This window comes from Esox lucius, chromosome 20 (genome assembly GCF_011004845.1).
Source record: "Esox lucius isolate fEsoLuc1 chromosome 20, fEsoLuc1.pri, whole genome shotgun sequence".
Taxonomy (NCBI): domain Eukaryota; kingdom Metazoa; phylum Chordata; class Actinopteri; order Esociformes; family Esocidae; genus Esox; species Esox lucius.
In genome coordinates this window covers 22,031,330-22,054,687 of record NC_047588.1, presented here as the reverse complement: position 1 = coordinate 22,054,687, position 23,358 = coordinate 22,031,330, and the positions used below count along the sequence as shown (strand labels likewise).

The 23,358-nt window shown below is 41.1% G+C and overlaps 1 protein-coding gene across 4 annotated transcripts in view; it reads right to left on the bottom strand.

Annotated features, from left to right (window-relative positions):
• Nucleotides 1-22,994, bottom strand: part of cep162 (centrosomal protein 162) — a 47,127-nt gene extending 24,133 nt beyond the window's left edge. For 3 of the 4 annotated variants that reach the window (XM_034289109.1, XM_034289110.1, XM_034289111.1), the window contains exons 1-7: nucleotides 22,846-22,994; nucleotides 15,048-15,135; nucleotides 13,548-13,716; nucleotides 12,437-12,511; nucleotides 9,915-10,211; nucleotides 7,626-7,787; nucleotides 358-544 (exon numbers count right to left, since the gene is read on the bottom strand). In XM_034289109.1, the coding sequence (XP_034145000.1) occupies nucleotides 358-544; nucleotides 7,626-7,787; nucleotides 9,915-10,211; nucleotides 12,437-12,511; nucleotides 13,548-13,716; nucleotides 15,048-15,107 (950 nt within the window). In that variant the 5' untranslated portion in view covers nucleotides 15,108-15,135; nucleotides 22,846-22,994. The remainder of the gene's footprint in view (nucleotides 1-357; nucleotides 545-7,625; nucleotides 7,788-9,914; nucleotides 10,212-12,436; nucleotides 12,512-13,547; nucleotides 13,717-15,047; nucleotides 15,136-22,845) is intronic. The other variant, XM_010897179.4, reaches the window with a different exon arrangement.
• Nucleotides 22,995-23,358: the final 364 nt, after the last annotated feature.

Below are 23,358 nucleotides of genomic sequence, written 5' to 3'. Positions count from 1 at the left end.
TGCTTCATCCCCAAAGTGCACATTGTGGTTTTAACACACAGTGCATATCGAACTGAGCTTACCGTGACTGGGAACAGTCAAACCTTAAAAATTGGGGGTAGTGAAAAATGTACCCATGACCTGTGTCTACAGAAGTGGTTCTCAATCAGGGGTACTACGACCCCTGGGGGTACTGGGCCTATCAAAAGGGGGTATTTGAAAGCACTCATGAAACAATTGGCTTACTAGAAAATTGACCATGTGGGGGTACTTCAGGAGTACTCAGAGCAGAGCAAAATTCTGTGGGTGGTACATTGACTGAAAGAGGTTGGAAACCACTGAGAATACCGCCCTTTAGCAACTCAGTGTAATAGATACCCAGGGGTGATTGTGGTGGTGGAAGAATCCAGGTCTCTGTTCAGTCTGGAGTAGTCTATGGTGGAGGACGCACCTCCTTCCAGGTGGCCAAAAAAGCTGGCCTTCTCCAACTCTTCCTCCAGAGTATCCATACCCAGACCTAGACCCATGGCTATGGACTGACCTTGTCCTGATGCCATTACAGAATCTGGGAAGACACACACAAACAGATATGTACATATACATACATACACGTGTGTGTGAGTGTGTGTGTGTGTGTGTGTGTGTGTGTACACGTGCGCATATAAAAATGTTTTATTTTCCCAAGTGAATGCAAAGAATAATGTAAACAACATAAACAGTAAGTCATATATTGTGCTCAAACATAAGGGGGAGAACTATAATTTCCATTCAACACAATAACTAAAACAAATCATTTTAATAAGCAGAATATATTTTACTTAAACTAATAAATGATATTGCACTAATAAATCAAGGTCTCTATTATTAATTATAATTTAAAATAAACCACCCTTCAAATGTTTGGGTCACTTAAAATGTCCTTGTTTAAAAAAAAAAGCTATTATTTGCCAATTAAAATAACAAAACTCATCAGAAGTACAGTTTAGAAATTGTTAATGTTGTAAATGACTGTTATAGCTTGAAGATTTTCTATTAAATATATACATAGGTGTACAGAGCCCCATTATCAGCCACCATCACACCTGTGTTACAATGGCACGTTGAGTTTGCTAATCCAAGTTCATCATCTTAAGAGGCAACTCCGTGATGCTGGCCTTCTTGGCAGAGTTACCAAGAAAAGGAAACGTTTACAATGGGCAAAAGAACACGGACATGGGACAAAAAAAGAATTCTGCCTAGAAGGCCAGTATCCAAGAGTCACCTCTTCACTGTTGACATCAAGACTGGTATCATTTAATGACGCTTCCAGTTGAGGACCTGTAAGACATCTGAATCTGAGACACTGATGTACAGTGGATATAAAATGTCTACACACCCCTGTTAAAATGCCAGGTTCTTGTGATGTAAAGGAATGAGACAAAGATAAAACATGTCAGAACTTTTTCCACCTTTAATGTGACCAATAACATGAACAATTCAATTGAAAAATAAACTGAAATCTTTGAGGGGGATATATACAGCACTCAGTATTTTTGGGTAGGAGTCTATTAGAATGGGGAAATCTTGACGTGGCAATATTTGCCCACTCTTCTTTGCAAAAGCGCTTCAAATCTGTCAGATTGCGAGAACATCTCCTGTGCACAGCCCTCTTCAGATCACTCCACAGATGTTCAATAGGATTCAGGTCTGGGCTCTGACTGGGCCATTCCAAAATGTTGATCTTCTTCTTGTGAAGCCATGCTTTTGTGGATTTAGATGTGCGCTTTGGGTCGTTGTGGTGCTGAAAGGTGAACTTCATCTTCAGCTTTCTAATGGACGCCTGAAGGTTATGTGCCAAAATTGCCTGGTATATGGAACTGTTCATAATTCCATCCAACCTGATTAAGGCCCCCGGTTCCAGCTGAAGAAAAACAGCCCAAAAGCATGATGCTGCCACCACCATACTCCACTGTGGGGTATGGTGTTCTTTGGGTGATGTGCAGGGTTGTTTTTGCACCAAACATCAGACCATAACACATTTTTCCACATGCTTTTGGGGGACTTGAGGTTTGTTTTTGCCAACCTCAGCCGGGCTTGAATGTTTTCTTTGTAAGAAAAGACTTCCGTCTTGCCACCCTACCCCGGTTGCTCATTCAAATGAAGAATACGGGAGATTGTTGTCACATGGAGCACACAGCCAGCACATGCAAGAAATTCCTTCAGTTCCTTTAATGTTGCTGTAGGCCTCTTGGAAGCCTCCCTGACCAGTTTTCTCCTCGTCTTTTCATCAATTTTGATCAATGTCTCTGTTGTGCCATATTTTCTCCACCTGATGATGACTGTCTTCACTGTGTTCCATGGTATATCTAATGCTTTGGAAATTATTTTGTACCCTTCTGCTGACTGATATCTTTCAACAATGAGATCCCTCTGATGCCCTGAAGGCTCTCTGCGGACCATGGCTTTTGCTCTGAGATGCAACTAAGAAAATGTCAGGAAAATCCTACTAGAACAGCTGAACTTTATTTGTGATTAATCAGTCACTTTAAATGACATCTATTTAACATGAGTTTGAATATGATTGATTAATTCTGAACACAGCCACATCCCCAGTTATAAGAGGGTGTGCACACTTGTGCAACCAGGTTATTGTAAGGTTTTTATTTTCCCACCTCAAAGATATCAGTATGTTTTTCAATTGAATTGTTCACGTTATAGGTCACATTAAAAGTGGACAAGTGGAAAAGATCTATCACAAAAACCTGTCATTTTAACATGGGTGTGTAGACTTTTTATATACACTGTATTTACCCTCTTGTACAGTTGTGCACCAGGGCCTCCCACTCTTCTTTCTATTTTGGTTAGAAGCAGTTTGTGCTGTTCTGTAAAGGGAGTACTACACATTGTTGTACGAGATCTTCAGTTTCTTGGCAATATCTCACAATAGCCTTAATTTCTCAGAACAAGCATAAACTGAAGAGTTTCAGAAGAAAGTTCTTCAGTTTTGGCCGTTTTGAGCCTCTAATCAAACCCTCACACTGATGCTGAAGGGAATGAACTCTTCTAAAGGCCAATTTTATTGTTTACAGTTTTCAGCAGTGCTAACAATCACAAAAGGGTCAATTAACCTTTTACGATAAACTTAGATTAGGAAACACAATGTGCCACTGGAACACAGGAGTGACCGTTGCTGATAATGGGACTCTGTACGCCTATGTAGAAATTCCATAGAAAATTGTCTGTTTCCAGCTACAATAGTCATTTACAACATTAACAATGTTTACACTGTAATTCTGATAAATTTGTTGTTATTTTAATGAACAATTGTTTTTCTAAGTGACCACAATCTTTTGAACGGAAGTGTATATGTTTTATGTCGAAATTATCTCAAAACCAGGTACTGTGGTACTTTTTTTTAGGAGAACCCCTCCAAAGGTAAGAGTAAAAAATAATGAATTGCATGTGTTAGCGGGTGATGACTATAGACTCAGTTGCAACTAGAACAATTTTTGGCTACAAAACGCTAACTAAAGTTAGGCTGTGGAACCTAAAGGCTGAGAGTGCAGAAAATGGTGAGTTAAGCAAATAGTATATAGCTGGCTAGCTAAGCTAACTAGCGTCTCCAGACTTATCCATCTCCTCATGTTGATAAAGATTTGGTTCTCGTTCAGTAGCCAAGTTTTGCGCCTACCACACTGCTTCCTGCATATTAGATTACAACAACACCTACTCATTGGCTTACTAGTGATCGTTTTTCATCAGTAGTTTAAAAACAAACATAACATAACATACTATTCACATTATAAATTATGTCCAATGCACATCCCTAATCTTTACGTCACCAAATGTGCCAGCATTATCTTGGATGATGATAGACTGAAGAGTCATAATAACCATAAAGCTTTGTGGTATGACTTGAAAGGTCTCTTTCGGTTATTGACTGAAATAATATGACTCATAATCCCCATAAAACCTAGTGGCAAAATGCTAAAATGGTTTTAAAATATCCGGTTCCTTTGCCATTTTCGCCCTTAATTTTTCCCATAGTGGATTTTTAGATCCAGTTCAAATGAGGTCAGTGTTTCACCATTTTGATAACTGAGTAAATATATATAAGACAAGGTGACACAGAGAAGAATCTAATCAGCAAGAGTATAGATTGTTGAACTTTTTTTCTCCAAAACAGCCTTTGTAGTTTCTCATTTTAATTGATTAGCTGAGCACAAGCTGAGCATTAGCTGAAGTCCTCATATATTTGGCAGGACAATACTAAATTACATTCTGCATGTATCACAACAGCATGGTTCTGTAGTAAAAGAGTCTGAGTGCTAAACTGGCCTGCTTGCAGTCCAGACCTGTCACCCATTGAAAACATTTGGGGCATTATGAAATGACAAATACAGGAAAGGAGACCCCGAATGGGAATTAAACTACTTCATCGTAGAAAAAAAAGATTGTATAGCAGAGGAGGCACCAATTGTTAAAGCAAGTTTGAATGCAGTCAGTATGCTTGGTGTGGACTACCCAAGGTTTTGTGTTTCATTCTCAGTGTCAGCATTAGCTGCATAGCTTGTGCACCTGCACATTCATGCTGTTTTTTAGCCCCAATGGATGCCCATAATCTCAACTCAATTTCTCGCCTCATCTCTTTCCTATTCAGCAGTCTGTCTCACTTTTGATAACTTTGGGGCACCAAGCCATTTCCTGCTCATGCACATTTTTTTATGTACACTGCTCTGTACAATTATGGGAACACAAAATTATCACAGTGTAACACCAAGTCAATTAAACTTCAGGGAATTAAATTTTTCCGATTAGGAAGCATAAGCGATTGTGAATCAATGGCACTTGTTTTGGTGTAAAAGAAAATGTGCACTGGAGAGGCAACAGCAAGACAACCCCAAAAAGGGAATGGTTTTGCAGGTGGGTCGCCACAGACAATTGCTCTCTCTCCTTATCCTTCCTGACTAATTCTTCTCTAGATTTGGGTTTTGCTAATGACCTTACTTAGTGTCACTAGTGGTAGCATGAGGCGGTACCTGCAGCCCATTCAGGTTGCCCAGGCAGTCCAGCCCCTCCAAGATGGCACATTCATACATGCCATCGCAAAAAGGTTTGCTGTGTCTCCCAGTACGCTCTCAAGAGAGATCGGCCGTACTACGTGGAGAGCAGAACAGGGCCGTAGAAGGGCATCAACCCAGCAGCAGGACCAGTAACTGCTCTTTTGTGCGAGGAGGAAGAGGAGGAGCACTGCCAGAGCCCTACAAAATGACCTCCAGCGGCCTACTGGGGAGCATGTTTCTGACCAAACTGTACAGAACACTGAGTGCTGTTAGACACCAGGATGAAATTCTCAGACCCATCGTCAGACCTTACGCTGGTGCAGTGGACCCTGGGTTCCTCCTGGTGCAGGACAATGCCTGGCATAATTTGGCCAGCGTGTAGGCAGTTCCTGGATGACGAAGGCATTGATGCCATTGACTGGCCCTCACGTACCCCAGACCTGAATCAAACTGAGAACCTATGGGACGTTATGTATATGTGCATCCAATGCCGCCAGGTAGAGCCACAGACTCTCCAGGTGCTCACTAATGCCCTGATCCAAGTCTGGGAGGAGATCCCCCAGGACACCATCTGCCATCTCATCAGGAGCATGCCCAGACGTTGTCGGGAGTGCATACAGGGGCCATACACCCTACTGAGTTACATTATGAGTTGCCCACGTGAAAGGCTGTGTCGTTAACCACTACACCATGGAGCTGTACATTTGCCGGGTGTAAGTATAGCCGTTTTAACAGTTAATTGGTCATTTGTTAATGACATTGATACAGTTAAATTGACTAACGTTTCTTACTAAGTTAACCTCCACCAAAAATAGCGTCTATGCATGGCCTTTGCCACTGGCTGTTTCAAGAGCGTATTTCCCAGTAATAAGATTTACCGGTATCTACTAACTTACTGGAATAGTCATAAGAATTGAGCAATTTCTAGCGAGTCTGCCAAAGCTATTTCATTGCATTTCATAAGAACGTATTTTTTTCTTTCATGGCAAAACAATGTACTTTTTTCTTTCATTTCGTGAATGACATTTATACAATAACTATTAATAGAGGTGACAATAACTAAATTTTTTAATCAAGTGAAAATACGAGAGAATAATGTAATCTACCAGAAATAATTAATACATGTTGTTGCTCTCAAAAGATTCAAACTTAGGTCTTCCACGTGAGAGTCACTGTCTTTAACCACAACGCCACAACACTACACGTTTCAGCAGTCGCTAGACATCATTGAGCATTTTGTTAAACTGACTGACGTTTCTTATTAAATTTACCTCCACCATGGCGTCCACCATTGGCCGTTTTAACAGCTTATTAGCCAGTAATAGGCTTACTAGTATCTACTAACTTCCTAGGAATAATCATAAGAATTGAGCAATTACTAGCGAGACAGAAGATTAACTTTTCCATGCTAGAAACAGTCGCAATATAACCATATACAGTTTCAGTTAAGGCTTACTATAACATAACTACTGTATGTTGTAGCCAGCAAATGTGTTGGTCTATCCTGACCCAAAACGCATACACGGATGAGTACTTCCAAAATCCACCAGAAACAGTCGCAATATAACCGTAAACTGTTTTATTTCAGGCTTACTATAATGTAGATAAGGAAGGTTCTAGCCAGCAAAGTATTAGTCTATACGAAATAATTCATAATGCGTAATTCGCTTTTTCTGTGAGGAGGTACGAACTCGGGACCAATAGTTGACAGGTCCGCTTTTCTAACCATTACACTATTTAACAATGTGTACTCAGTCAGTCAGTCAGAGACATTCGCTCTTCTTGGCCGGCTCCGCTTATGTGGTCCGGCAAAAAGATCACCTTGATAAATCAGTACATCAGCTAGCTTCTTTCCTGGCCAGCTATCCCAGTTAAAAACATGATTTCATATAGATAGCTATACGTTTCTTAGGGAAAAACATTGTTTGCATCAATCAGCTAGCTTTTTAGTATGTTTTTTTTCTTAAGGCTAGCTTGAGGAAGGGTATAGGTGTTGTATCCCTTCTTCTAGCCACAGTCAAATAAGTTTATGCTGCCTTTCCTTCAACAATAGGTGGGCAACACAACTGTCCCAGCATCATTACATACGTACGGTTGAATCAATGTGACATATGCATTACAAATGACAGAGTAATCCCTACGTGTAAAAAATTATTAAGTCACAATATTTCCTACTGAAGTGCTGATGTGTAAACAGGCTCATTCAACATGCATTTCAAAGGCCTGTATACAACACCGCATTTGTGGTGAAATTCTTGCCTACATAGACAGTTCAGCCGATGTAGGTATATTTTCCTTTTGGCTTGTTTGTTTGGTTAATTGTATGTAGCTACTGATGCTCGTAGCCAGCTTATACTCAGCTAATCTTTCTTGTACCTGGCCAGATTCGCTACCTCATCTCCTGGATGGCAGTGTGCATCTCTAACCGCTAGGCAATTTAACAAAAGGTAGTGAGTCATTCAGTCAGTCAGAAACTTTTGCTCTTCTTGGCAGGCACCTTTTATGTGGTCTGCCAAAAATAATCGATAGATGCAGCCCTAATGTCTATATGTACGTGTGTGTATATGGATAAGTGTATCCATCATCACTTCAGAGCAGACTTACCCTCAGACTCCAGACTGTCTCTGCTGAAAATGACAGGTTCAGAGGTGGGGGGTGCAGAGCCTCTCTCTCCTTCCTGAGGCTGCTGTCCTTCTTCTTCCTCCTCCTGAATAGACTGGGATCCTCTCAGAGACTTACGGAAGGTCCGTCCAGATCTTAGAATTCCTGGATACCCACATATTAAATTAAATATAATATTACAAGACCCTAGGTTATTTTCCTCCAAACAATGACATTACTAATAGCTACTCTAAATGCTTGGGAAGAATTGCACACGTCTGTTATTACTAATTGCTCGTTTCTGTCCTGAAAACCAGGCCAGGGAAATCAACAACTTCCAAATGCAGGAACTCTGAAGCACTGTCAGAGCGACCATTTGGTTCTTGGTCTCCTCTCAGGCCAAGGCCCTTTACCCCCTGATTGCTCAGTTTGGCCAGGTGGACAGCTCTAGGAAGTGTGTTGGTGGTTCCAAACATCCATTGTGTTCTTGGGGACATTCAATGCTGCAGAAAAACTAACCCTATCCTTCCCCAGATCTGTGCCTTCGACACAATCTCAGAGTGCCTCGACCCGGTCTCAGAGCTCTACTTCAACCTCATGGTTTGGTTTTTGCTTTGAAATGCAATGTCAACTGTGGGACCTTATAAAGACAGGCGTGCTCCTTTCCAAATCATGTCCAATCAATAAGATTTACCACAGGTGGACACCAATCAAATTGTTACCATAGAAACATCTAAAGGATAATTAGTTGAAGCAGGAGGCACCTGAGCTCAATTTCAAGTGTCATAGCAAAGAGTCAAGGTAAAAAAATAAATAATAATACTATATCTAAAAATGTGTGGGGTACTTTGGGATGATTGATGAGGAATAACATATATTCCATTTCAGAATAAGGCTGTAATGTAAAAACATTTTGGAAAAAAGGGTCTGAATAATTTGAATGCACTAGGTTGGTATAATACATTGAATGCACTAGGTTGGTATAATACACTCTTGCAGGTAATGCTGGAAATGGTCTATCTTTTGTCTAATGAATCAAATTGTTTCACTATTGAATTGACAGATTGATTATCATGATATTTGTTAGTTGCAGTCCTATTACTTCAAAAAATGTATGCATTTGGGTTTTGAAAATTGCATTACCAGATGTTCATAGATTTTTTTTAACTACTCGCAATGCACTGAAAATCTCTGTTACTGGTACACAATCTCACTAGCTAACATGAATTAGATAATTACAGCCACTTGCAATATTATAATGTAATTACATTATAAGCCACTTTATTTCTGCCTATGGACTATAGGCCGAGCCATCCAAACTAAATGTGGCTGTTATCTGGCAGACAAATAGCAGTCCTGTATGCTAGCTACAGGCTGTAGACCAGGCTAGTTGTACAGCAATCTTGCATGCAAATTCATAGTGTTCCTGTAAGTCAGCTGAAATTGAAACAAGTGGTGATGAGTTCACGCAACTTGGTTTAATTTAAATGTTCCCATTCTAAGCCCTTTCTGATGGAATTAACAATGTAGAAAATTAACTGGCCAGCAGGGTCATTAACAACATCACACTCTATGTATCAGAAAATCTGTGATGAAAAAGTCTGGCGTGTGTTTTCATTGGGAATTTGATATGTATTCTACTACAAAATCAAACTGATAAAGTCAAACTGATATTAAAAATCCAGATCAAAGCGCTATTTGCAAGTCTACCAGGGTAGCGCACAGCAGGTTTGGATCAGGATCTTTTCCTATTTCTATATCATACAAGTCTAACTACTGGTCAACAGGGTTCTGGGGATGTCCCCTTAGTAGGGCTGTAACATTCCTAACCATACTGTACAGTACAGGGTCCTCTTTACAGACAGCACATGAAACGCAATGAAAAACTTGCCAAGGCACACTTCGTAATCAATAAATAATAATAATTGTTGGTCCAATAACAAATATTTTTCTCCCCAATGCATTCAAGAACCACTTAACATCAGCTTAATAGCGCTAAAGGAATGACTAGCCGTGGATAAGGTACCGTATTCTGTGGTTAAGAAGACGTTTTAAACATGTTCTAAGGTTCTCAAACCACATTACTAATGTCCTTTGCCTACCTATTTCAATCAGGAAGCACCCACATTATATAATAAACAAAGGAACTACACACAGATATTCAGTATCTGCGGACAATACATTTTTGCCCGGTACCAAAAACTTACCGAACTATTACCCTCATAGGTACCGTACAGTGGGCTAAGTGCACCGTTGCAACCCTACTCTCTAGCTAAGGTAGTACCACTTTACCATCTCCATGATCCTGTGAGTCACTATCAATGCTGTGACTCTCCACTGGTGTGCCACAGACGGAGACACTCCCTACGGGACAGCTCTCTTTCACTTTGTGGGTGCTTTCAATTGTGGCAGAGATCCTCTGCTGTACAGAGGGGGAGTAATAATCTGAGATCTTCTGTTCCACTGCCGTGGCAACTCTAGAAGAGACTTTCAAATCGGCTCTATGCATATTGTCCAGCTGAGTGAGTCTATCCAGAGTTTTGCGCCGAGGCTTAGGGACTGGTTTTGTGGCTGCTTCCACAGAACCAACTGATCAATCAGCAGCATGAAATAGGAATAGAGCGTAAATTAGGGTGGGAAAGAAATCATGTAATGAAAACAGTATAAAGAAGGGGAATTTAGGGGGGAACTAAGGTAAGGCAGAAAGAGGCTATATTAAATTGGTAAGCAATTCAAGGAATGATGATGAGGACTGAATCTAATGAATCTAACGTAAAACAAATATTTTATATTATATATATATACACAGCTCCGTAAAATATTAAGAGACCACTGCACCAGAAGGGTTAAAATTGAGAGACCACTGCAAATTGAACGCTTCTGTTCCTCACTCAAAACATTCCTTTTCAACTTTTTGGAAAGGAAAGAAAAAGATGCAGTGGTCTCTTAATTTGTTTCCTGAGCTGTGTGTTTGTGTATACACACTCACACACAGTGGATATAAAAAAGAAAGTCTACACACCCCCATTAAAATGCCAGGTTTTTGTGTTGCAAAATAATGAGACAAAGATAAATCATGTCAGAACTTTTTCCACATTTAATGTGACCTATAATGTGAATTCAATTGAAAAACAAACTGAAAACTTCAAAGGGGAAAAATGAAAAATAAAAACCGTACAACAACCTGCTTGCATAAGTGTGCACACCCTCTTATATTTGCGGATGTGTCTGTGTTCAGAATTAACCAATCACATTCAAACTCATGTTAAATAGAAGTCATTACACACCTGCCATCATTTAAAGTGACTGATTAATCACAAATATAGTTCAGTTGTTCTAGTAGGAATTTCCTGACATCTCAGAGCAAAAGCCATGGTCCACAGAGAGCTCCAAAGCAGCAGAGGGATCTCATTGTTGAAAGATATCAGTCAGGAGAAGGGTACAAAAGAAGTTCCAAAGCATTAGATATACCATGAAACACAGTGAAGACAGTCATCATCAAGTGGAGAAAATATGGCACAACAGAGACATTACAAAGAACTGGACTTCCCTACAATATTTATGAAAAGACTAGAAGAAAACAGGACAGAGAGGCTTCCAAGAGTCCTACAGCAACATTAAAGGAACTGCAAGAATTTCTGGTAAGTACTGGCTGTGTGCTACATGTGACAACAATCACCCGTATTCTTCATATGAATGGGCTAAGGGGTAGGGTGGCAAGACAGATGCCTTTTCTTACAAAGAAAAACATCCAAGCCCAGCTGAAGTTTGCAAAAACAAACATCAAGTCCCCCAAAAGTACATGGGAACATGTGTTATGGTCTGATGTAACCACTTTTTGGCCATAATTCCAAAAGGTATGTTTGGTGCAAAAACAACACTGCACATCACCCAAAGAACACCATACACACAGTGAAGTATGGTGGTGACAGCATCATGTTTTGGGGCAGTTTTTCTTCAGCTGGAACCGGGGCCTTAGTCAGACTGGAGGGAATTATGAACAGTTCCATATACCAGGCAATTTTGGCACATAACCTTCAGGCGTCCGTTAGAAAGCTGAAGACGAAGAGAAAGTTCACCTTTCAGCACGACAACGACCCAAAACGCACATCCAAATCCACAAAAGCATGGCTTCACCAGAAGAAGATTAACATTTTGGAATGGCCCAGCCAGAGCCCAGACCTGAATCCAATTGAACATCTGTGGGGTGATCTGAAGAGGGCTGTGCACAGGAGATGTCCTAGCAATCTGAAAGATTTGGAGCACTTTTGTAAAGAAGAGTGGGCAAATATTGCCACATCTAGATGTTGCATGCTAATAGACTCCTACCCAAAAAGACTGAGTGCTGTAATAAAATCTAAAGGTGCTTCAACAAAGTATTAGTGTGAGGGTGTGCACACTTATGCATCCAGGTTATTGTGAGTTTTTATTTTTCCCCCTTAAAGAGTTCAGTTTGTTTTTCAATTGAATTATTCACGTTATAGGTCACATTAAAGGTGGAATTCTTTTAATTCACAAGAACCTGGCATTTTAACAGGGGTGTGTAGACATTTTATGTGTGTGTGTATAAACACACACACACACACACACACACACACACACATATATATAGGACAGGAATAACATTGTGGTAGGGTAAGCAGCGAAGGAAAAGCCTAAACTAATATAGATAATTTCATGTGTGTAAGGTGTCAGCACACCACACAACAAAGATGCCAACGACATAACGAAAATGTGCTATTGGATGGTACTAAGGAACTACACAATATTGACGCCTAAACCCGGAATTGGGTTTTTCCTTGGGCTGCTCTCACCCGCTTCCTCCTGACTGTCTGCCACTGCCTGCTGGGGCTTTTTGAGTTTAATAAACCTGCATTTGACAGCTGCTGCTGTGAACGCATGAAAGGAAATTGGAAATTAAACAGAGTTGGGAGGGGACAGAAGGAACTGGTGGACAGACAAGTACAGCACCCTCCACAATTATTGCCACCATTGCTAAAAATGCACAAAAAAGGCTACACAAATGTAATTGATCAGCTTGATCTGACATTTAACATGAGAGCTCAAGTCTTTAAATATAATAACCTTCAATCAAGAAATACAAATTTGTCTCAAATATATTTGTGGCACAAGTATTGGCTACCCTGCATTCAATCAGACTGCATTCAACTGATTCTGAGGTGATTTGTGTCTTCTCTGACAGTTGAATATGTAATCAGGAAATTAATGTTGATGACACACCCAGGCACTGCAAAGAAAATCTGTGCTTAAAAACACAACAATTAAAACAAAAAGGAGACTTGTGAGAAGCCACAGAGGGCAACAATCTCTATGATGTTGTTAAAGACTTCAGTGGCTTCGCATAACACTGGGCTGTTTGGAGAGCAAGTCATATGAAATAATTTTTACAATGCATTTTATTTTGAAGTCAAATAAGGTATGAAACTGACCAATGCACAGTTGGCTGAAGTACACTACTGTTACACAAACTACGAACGCGGAAACCCCCCCTAACTTATAATGGACTGTGTTGTTAGAGAAAAGAAGACGATCCTCCTCCGCATGGTATTTCTTATTCCTATTTCCTTTTCCCACTCGTCTTTACTCACAGAAAGCATGTGTGCAGTTTGTTAACATTGAAACAGAAAAGGAAATGCCAACTTGTGTAAGAAAATTAAAGCATATCTTTGCGATTATGGTTTTCTCTAGCCAACATTTTTGCGATAATGTAGACCTTCACAATCTTGTCAAAATCCATGACCTAGTCAAATAAAACGGAAAATACGGTATGGGCACACCCATACCAGCATATCGTGTCCACACAGTCTACCTCTAGCACAATTAAATGTTTCTGATATTCAAGGAATTACAGGGCAGGTAATGACAATGACAATGTCACAGCTTTGAATACTTGGCTTTGGTTACCTTTGCCAGGTGTTTCCTCACTGTCCTCCTCGCTCTCCTTCTGCCACCACAAAACAGAGACAGCTGAGGTCTTCTTTCCTGTTGTTTTATGAGGGGCTCTGCCCATGCTGTCCAGAACACCAGAGCACTTAACACTGCCACCCAAATCCACTGAGTCATCTGATACAGACTGTAAACACAAGCCATTGGTGATTAGGTTAAAGTAGCTATCTAATTGGTTGAATGCATACATACATAGTAGTATGGACAAATTAAATGGCTGGCTATTGAGACAGCCAAATCGAAAGAATTGGTTATTAGTGACTTAAACCAGTTCCTGAACAAAAGAAACCGCAATACGACAGTCCTCATCTGCCCAGAAACATAGCCTTCAACCTTTAAGACATCACTGCTTGGCAATGTTAAATTATGTTTGTTATTTACTAAAATACAGTGGGGAGAACAAGCCGATTTTGCAGGTTTTCCCACTTACAAAGCATGTTGAAGTCTGTAATATTTATCATAGGTACTCTTCAACTGTGAGTGACGGAATCTAAAACAAAAATCCAGAAAATCACATCATATGATTTTTATAGTGTATCAAATACTTGTTCTCCCCATTGTATGTATTTCTAGATTAAATACTGATATTTTGATACAGTGTAGACATTGTTAATGTTGTAAATAACTATTGTAGCTGGAATTTGATATTGCATTAATGGACATTAAATGTGTTTTTCTTTTAAAAACAACAACATGTCTAAGTGACCCCAAACTTTTGAATGGTACAGCAGTGTATGTGATATTGTAATGTTTACAGATGTACTCATAATACATCATAATAATCATCATAATACATAAATACTTGTCTTATGTGGTTTCATTATGCCTCATCATTAACATATCTCTGGTGGGGATAATAAAAATTAAAACATAAGTTAGTTATTATGGCTGTCACAGTAAATGTATTGGTCATTGTATGGAATGGAAGAAATAACACAGTCTCTTCTGTTTAAATCAGAACCAGATCAGAGGATCATCTAGTTCTACAATGGCAAGTGGTGGTATTGTTAAATCAACATTGTAGAATCTTCAGGCTTCATTTAAATCTCCAGTTTTGACAGTATTTTTACAACAGTGAAGGACAGAGAGGTGCTGAAAAAATATTAAACACATCATACCGACATCACCACAGTATCAATATCCCCAGAAGAACATGGAAATGCAAAGAAAAAACTTGTCTTTAACTTTGTCTCCGCAATGCATTCAAGTGGCCCTTAATAGCAGTCCCTCTCCAACCTATTTTGGCAAACAGTGCACACACACCATACTGCTGATTGGGCATTATATATACTTCCTGGATTAGTGTTGCATCAGATCTTCACGGACTGTTGACAATAACTTTTTGTGCTGTACTAAAATCTTACTGAACCATGGCCCTCAAACTGGAATATGTAGGCATACCATTGCACCCCTATTAGCTATGAAAGTACTATTAGGCTATACCTCCAGTAAACTCACCTCTTTCATAAACAGCTCAAATTGTTCATCAAGCTCATCATTCGTCGGATGATGTGCCATTGTTCCACCCAAAGCGTCCTAGCAGTACCTGGAATATTAGATGGTAGATTAATAATATACTGTATGGGGTCAATTACCATACCCAAATCAACCTAGTCATCTAACAGCCATAAACAGAAATCAGTGGTGACTAGGTTTAAGTAGCTATGTAGTGGTTTGCACCACCCATATCTTTAAATCTATATGTGACTTTCTTGTAAAGGCCACCACCTGCAAAACCATTCCCTTTTTGGGGGTTGTCTTGCTGTTGCCTCTCCAGTGCACCAGCTGTCACTTTCATTTACACCAAAACAGGTGACAGTGATTCACAATCATTTATGCTTCCTAACTGGAGAGATTGATATCATCCATCCATCCATCATCTTCCGCTTATCCGGGGGCGGGTCGCGGGAGCAGCAGTCTAAGCACGTATGCCCAGACTTCCCTCTCCCCAGACACTTCCTCCAGCTCTTCCGGGAGGACACTGAGGCGTTCCCAGGCCAGCCGGGAGACATAGTCCCTCCAGCGTGTCCTAGGTCTTCCCTGGGGTCTCCTCCCTGTGGGAGGGGACCGGAACACCTTCCCAGGAAGGCATTCCGGAGGCATCCGAAACAGATGCCCAAGCCACCTCAGCTGACCCCTCTCGATGTAGAGGAGCAGTGGCTCTACTCTGAGCTCCTCCCGGGTGACCGAGCTTCTCACCTATCTCTAAGGGATCGCCCTGCAGAGAAAGCTAATTTCGGCCGCCTGTATCCGGGACCTTGTCCTTTCGGTCATGACCCAAAGCTCATGACCATTGGTGACCATAGGTGAGAGTAGGAACGTAGATTGACCGGTAAATCGAGAGCTTCGCCTTGCGGCTCAGCTCTTTCTTCACCACGACCAATACATCGACCGCATTACTGCAGAAGCTGCACCGATCCGTCTGTCAATCTCCCGTTCCATCCTTCCCTCACTCGTGAACAAGACCCCTAGATACTTAAACTCCTCCACTTGAGGCAGGCACTCTCCACCAACCTGAAGTGGGCAAGCCACCCTTTTCCGACTGAGGACCATGGCCTCGGATTTGAAGGTACTGATTCTCATCCCCACCGCTTCACACTCGGCTGCAAACCGTCCCAGTGCTATCTTGAAGGTCCTGGCTTGAAGGGGCCAACACGACAACATCATCCGCAAAGAGCAGAGACGAAATCGTGTGGTCCCCAAACCTGACACCCTCCGGCCCCTGGCTGCGCCTAGAAATTCTGTCCATAAAAATTACGAACAGATCCGGCGACAAAGGGCAGCCCTGCCGGAGTCCAACATGCACTGGGAACAAGTCTGACTTACTGCCGGCAATGCGGCAGTAATTGATATCAGTAGATTGATATCACTGAAGTTTAATTAGACCATGATGGCTGCATGAGACATCGCGTGGCTCAGTGTCTACCCAATTGTTATACTTGTAAATGTTCTGCCCTCCTTGATTTCCACTTCTGGTTAGATGCTAACTGCATTGCACTGTACATGTGCTGTACAAATACCCTATTGTAATTGTTAGTGTTGGCAAAAAGTGATATTATTTGTTGCAAATTGCCATGAGATAAAATGGCAAAAAGTGTCCAAAATTTACATGTTGGTACAGGCCACAACTTCTGATGGAATGCCATGCAAATCTGTCTCAAGGTGGCGCTATAATAAGCCTCTAAAGTGGCCAACTTAGGAAGCTTAGCAAGTCTACCCAATTTGATGTACAGTCTTGAATGTTGATACATAGGTCAAACTCATCGCAATTAAGATGTTTTGCCCCTGTCTGGGGGCTCGGCATTGCACACGCCAACATGCAGTAACATGTTTTAATAAAACCTGCTACATCTCTTCAGAACCATGAACAAATCAAACACAAAGAATTTTGAAAAAGAGTTTTGAAAAGAGGTAAATAAATCCACCTCCTCACAAGGAACTTATAGTATCTCACAAATGTGAGTACACCCCTCACAATTTGTAAATATTTGAGTATATCTTTTCATGTGACATCACTGAAGAAATGATGCTACACTGTAAAGTAGTGAGTGTACAGCTTGTATAACAGTGTAAATTTGCGGTCCCCTCAAAATAACTCAACACGCAGCCATTAATGTCTAAACCGCTGGCAACAAAAGTGAGTACACCCCTAAGTGAAAATGTCCAAATTGGGCCCAATTAACCATTTTCCCTTCCCGGTGTCATGGAACTCGTTATTGTTACAAGGTCTCAGGTGTGAATGGGGAGCAGTTGTGTTAAATTTGGTGTCATCCCCTCATACACTCCCTCATACTGGTCACTGGAAGTTCAACATGGCACTTCATGGCAAAGAACTCCCTGAGGATCTGAAAAAAATAATTGTTGCTCTAAATAAAGATGGCCTAGGCTATAAGAAGATTGCCAAGACCCAGAAACTGAGCTGCTGCACAGTGGCCAAGACCATAGAGCCTGTCTACAGTGTTGCAGTATCAACAGATTTCCTCAGCAACTTTCACATTAGCTGCGATCGTACAACATTTATGAAATGCAGTAGAATCGTATATATACACTGCTCAAAAACAATTAAAAGAACACTTACATCCCACATCATGTCTCGATGAAAGGAATATATTAAAGATCAAAAACTTTACTCTGCATTGTGTAATTTGTTAAGAACAAAATGACATAACGGTCAATGGAAACCAAAATCTCCAACCAATTGAGGGCTGGATTCAATCTCACACCGAGTATCAAAGTATACAATTGAAATCACAGGCTGTTCCAACTTGTGTGAATTTCATCAGGGCAACTCAGAATGTGACTCAGTAGTGTTTATGGCCCCCACGTGCCTGTATGCACTCCCGAAGAACAACTGGGCATGCTCCTGATGAGAGTGGATGGAGTGATCTTCTCCCAGACCCAGATCAGGGCATCAGTGAGTTCCTGGACAGTGTGTTACATTAGAGAGAACTGGGCACACACTACACCAGCGACCGCGCACCCAGGCATCACCCGATCCTTGGTGGCGCTCCTGGAGATGTACTGGCGGCCTGGCATGGGAAGGACTGTGCGGCACTACGTCCTCTCTGGCACAGTGTGGACTGCACTGTGTTCCCACAGTTAAACGCGCCGCCAACGGCTCCAGTGGACAAGCTCCACCCCCTACCAGTACCTCAGAGACACAGGTGCCACCTATCTATGGACTTCATCACAGAGCTGCCACGATCAGAGGGGAACACCACCATCGCCATGGTAGTGGATTGATTCCCGAAGATGGTCCGCTTCATTCCTCTACCATGTCTCCCCTCTGCCCTCCAGTTCACTGAGGTGCTGTTTCAGCAGGTCTTCCGGCTGCATGGACTGCACATCGTCTCAGACCGCGGCCCCCCAGTTCACGTCACATGTATGGAAAGCCTTCATGTCCAGACTGGGGTTTGCGGTCAGCCTCACGTCCGAGTACCACCCACAGAGAAACGGGCAGGCCGAGCATACCAACCAAGCCTTGGGGAGGTTCCTCCGGTCTTACTGCCACAACAGACCAGGTAAGTGGGCCCGTTTTCGCACCTGGGCAGAGTATGTTCAGAACTCCCTGCGCCATTCCTTCACAGTCCCGAGGAATGGAGCCGGGGCTGGGAGGTGGACATCTGCAATCACTTCGCTGATGGCCAAGTTTCATGCCCGCCTCTCCGGTGCTCCACCTCGCCAGTGTACTAACCACCGGCAGGAGCAGGTGGCAGCAGCGCACCCATCACACACACACACACACACACACACACACACACACCTGTTTTGAGTTAGTTATTATGATGTTTATATTAGTTCCTGGTTTTCACCTGCACCTCACGGTTATTGTGTTTGTCGGTTGGATCGTGTGATGACGCATTTTCTAAGACTTTAAAAGAGAACTGAATGTTATTCTATGTTTTGTTTAATTCATTTTTGCCTTTTACGCACCTCCTTCCCTCGCATTGTTCCCCCAATTAAGAATACACATTTTCATAGTCATTTTATACTTTTCGTAAGAGCTATTGAAACGTATTTCTCTGTGGCTCGTTAATTGTATGCTTGGTTAAAATGTGGGTGAATAAGGACTGTGCAACATCGTACACACATTTGTAATCACAATGAGACCAATATTGGATTTATTGAATATTTACAGGTGCTGGTAATAAAATTAGAATATCATCAAAAAGTTGATTTATTTCAGTAATTCCATTCAAAAAGTGGAACTTGTATAATGTATACATTCATTCCACACAGACATATAGTTCAAGTGTTTATTTCTTTAAATTTTTATGATTATAACTGACAACTAATGAAAACCTCAAATTCAGTATCTCAGATAATTTGAATATTGTGAAAAGGTTCAATATTGAAGACACCTGGTGCCACACTCTAATCAGCTAATTAACCCAAAACACCTGCAAAGGCCTTTAAATGGTCTCTCAGTCTAGTTCTGTAGGCAACAAAATCATGGGGAAGACTGCTGATTGACAGCTGTCTAAAAGACGACCATTGACACCTTGCACAAGGAGAGCAAGACACAAAAGGTCATAGCTAAAGAGGCTGGCTGTTCACAGAGCTCTTTGTCCAAGCACATTAATAGAGAGGCGAAGGGAAGGAAAAGATGTGGTAGAAAAAAAGCGTACAAGCAATAGGGAAAAGCGCACCCTGGAGAGGATTGTGAAACAAAACCCATTCAAAAATGTGGGGGAGATTCACAAAGAGTGGACTGCAGCTGGAGTCAGTGCTTCAAGAACCACCACGCACAGACATATGCAAGATATGGGTTTCAGCTGTCGCATTCCTTGTGTCAAGCCACTCTTGAACAAGACACAGCGTCAGAAGCGTCTTGCCTGGGCTAAAGACAAAAAGGACTGGACTGCTGCTGAGTTATGTTCTCTGATGAAAGTACATTTTGCATTTCCTTTGGAAATCATGGTCCCAGAGTCTGGATGAAGAGAGGAGGCACAGAATCCACGTTGCTTGAAGTCCAGTGTAAAGTTTCCACAGTCTTTGATGGTTTGGTGTGCCATGTCATCTGCTGGTGTTGGTCCACTGTTTTCTGAGGTCCAAGGTCAACGCAGCCGTCTACCAGGAAGTTTTAGAGCACTTCATGCTTCCTGCTGCTGACCAACTTTATGGAGAAGCAGATTTCATTTTCCAACAGGACTTGGCACCTGCACACAGTGCCAAAGCTACCAGTACCTGGTTTAAGGACCATGGTATCCCTGTTCTTAATTGGCCAGCAAACTCGCCTGACCTTAACCCTATAGAAAATCTATGGGGTATTGTGAAGAGGAAGATGCGATACACCAGACCCAACAATGCAGAAGAGCTGAAGGCCACTATCAGAGCAACCTGGGCTCTCATAACACCTGAGCAGTGCCACAGACTGACCGACTCCATGTCATGCCGCATTGCTGCAGTAATTCAGACAAAAGGAGCCCCAACTAAGTATTGAGTGCTGTACATGCTCATACTTTTCATGTTCATCATTTTCAGTTGGTGAAATCCTTTTTTTGTATTGGTCTTAAGTAATATTCACATTTTTGGAGATACTGAATTTGGGATTTTCATTAGTTGTCAGTTATAATCATCACAATTAAAATAAATAAACATTTGAAATATATCAGTCTGTGTGTAATGAATGAATATAATATACAAGGTTCACTTTTTGAATGGAATTACTGAAATAAATCAACTTTTTGATTATATTCACATTTTATGACCAGCACCTGTAGTTAATGAGTTACTGAGATTTGAAGAGCTGAATGTCTGTCGAATGTCCAATCTAAAGCAAACTTCACCGCAGTCCACCAACTACCCGATGAATACATTGCAGTGCTTGTAATGTGACTTAGTTATTCATAGTTAAACTTTTAAGCAAAATATGATTTCATCGGCCTTGTGTTTAAACATGTTTGTATGGAACCACTGGTTAATGCATTTTGTATTTTTCTGGCCTATCTTCCCACAACCGTCTCAAAGTCTGTGTTGAACTGTCCCAGACATACTTTTTATAGTCCTTGGGACAACGTTAATTTTGAGCCCTGGTGGTCAAAATGTTTTGGCACATCAGTGTATTTCTGCTTTAAAGTATGTGAACAACTTGAGTAATTACACCACAAAATCTATATTTAATCAGAGCCAGTTCTTTTTATCTGAACTGACAGGTTTATAGACACCAATTCCATGTGTTGATTTAGAGGACATCATGCAAGTGTTACAAAAACAAAATTAAAAAGGAATTAGTACAGGTGCAAAAAAAGTGAACTCCCAAGTTGCATTGTTTAAATCAAGTAGGTAAGTAGAATAAGGTTAGGAAATAATTGAGTACCAAATGAACAAATCAAAGGAGGGATCTACAGGAACAAGTTAGGATGGGACTCTGATGAACAGACACAAGAAACCGTGTCAGTTTGGTGTTACCCATACAGGTGAAAAGCATTCCAGATGACAACCACATGAAGCTGGTTGAAATGGCTTTTCACTGCAGAATGCTGTTTTGACTGTGCCATGAATTCTAAATCACAGAGTATGTCACCATCAAAGCACCCCAACACAATCACACCTTCTCCATGCTTCACAGTGGGGAAACACATACAGAGATAATCCTTTCACCCATTCTGCATCTCACAAAGACACAGCGGTTGGAACGAAAAATCTAAAATTTGGACGCATCAGATGAAAGGACAGATTTTCACTGCTCTAATATCCATAACTTGTGTATATTGGCCAAAGCAAATCTCTTATTATTAGTGTCCTTCAGTTGTTTCTTGCAGCAATTCAACCATAGACGCCTGATCCAGTCTCCTCTGAAGCATTTACATTGAGATGAGTCTGTTACTTGATCTCTGTGAAGCATTTATTTGGACTGCAATCTGAGGTACAGTTAATTGCCAATTTCTCTGGCAGGCAACTCTAATGAACTTATACGCTGCAGCAATGGGAACTCTGGGCTTCCTTTCCCGTGGTGATCCTGTTGAACCACTTTTATCATAGCGCTTCATTGTTTTTATGAATGCACATGAAAGTTCTTTATTACTTTTTAAAGTTCTTAATTATCTGGATTGACTGACCTTCATGTAATGATGGGCTGTTATTTCGCTTCGCTTATTTGAGCTGTTCATGCAATAAAATATGGACTACTACAGTACAGACAATGGCCGTTCCAATTCATCCCAAAGGTGCTCAATGGGGTTGAGGTCAGGGCTGTGAGGAAGGCCGCTTGGGTCCCTCCACGTTACTTTTTTGAACCATGTCTATATGGATCCCACTTTGTGCACAGTCATGCTGAAATTGGAAAGGTGCTTCCCAAAACTGTTGCCAAAAAGTTGGAAGCACCCAATGGTCTACAATGTCTTTGTATCTTGTAGCATTAAAATGACCCTTCACTGGAAATAAGGGGCTTAGCCCAAACCCTGAAACACAGCCCCAGACCATTATCCCTCCTCCACCAAACGTTACAGTAGGCCAGTGTTCTTCTATGCAGATATCAATGAGTGTGGCTGAAACACCTGAACTCAATAAATAGTATGGATGTCCACTTTGGGCTATATACTGTATGTATGTACAGTACGTGCAAAAATGTTAGGCAGTGTGGTGTGTGGTGCAACGTAAACGAGGTATAAGGTTGCCGTTTCATAAAAAGAAATCTTGCCGATTACTGCTGCTAGTTAATTCTCTAGCCACCTGACCAACAAGATTTGCTAGCTACAGTACTTAGCTACCACAGCCGGTATCTTATTTGACAACATAAATTATTTGAACTTACCGAAGCATTTCACTTAAATAATGAAATCCATGAGACACATTTGTAACTCTAAAATCCTGGGAGTGCTCAATCTATTGCATTTGCCAAACTACGTAACTTTAACATTGTTTTCATAGTTGTCACCGGTTGGAAACGTAGTTTGGGACCGTTTCTGACCGACATAAAAAAACACTTCCGGGTCACGAACATTTGGAATATATCAAAATAAAAGTGGCCAACTTATTTTTACGAAAGTGACATTTATTATTTGTTTAAGACAATAAACCTCTCTAAACATTAACAAAAATAGTATATGTTCATATTTGAAAGCCATTTGCATAAAATGTGAGTTTTCAAACATGCTCAAAGGTAATAATTCTGCCAAAGCAAATCACAGAATATGATATGAAAATGAATAATGCCTCATAGCGAAATTACTATTATATGTGCCAGCAAATTCATTGTAGGAAATACTCAGGAGTGTGTGGTGTCAAATCATGGGACATTGTGTGCTACATTCACCAACACTATATT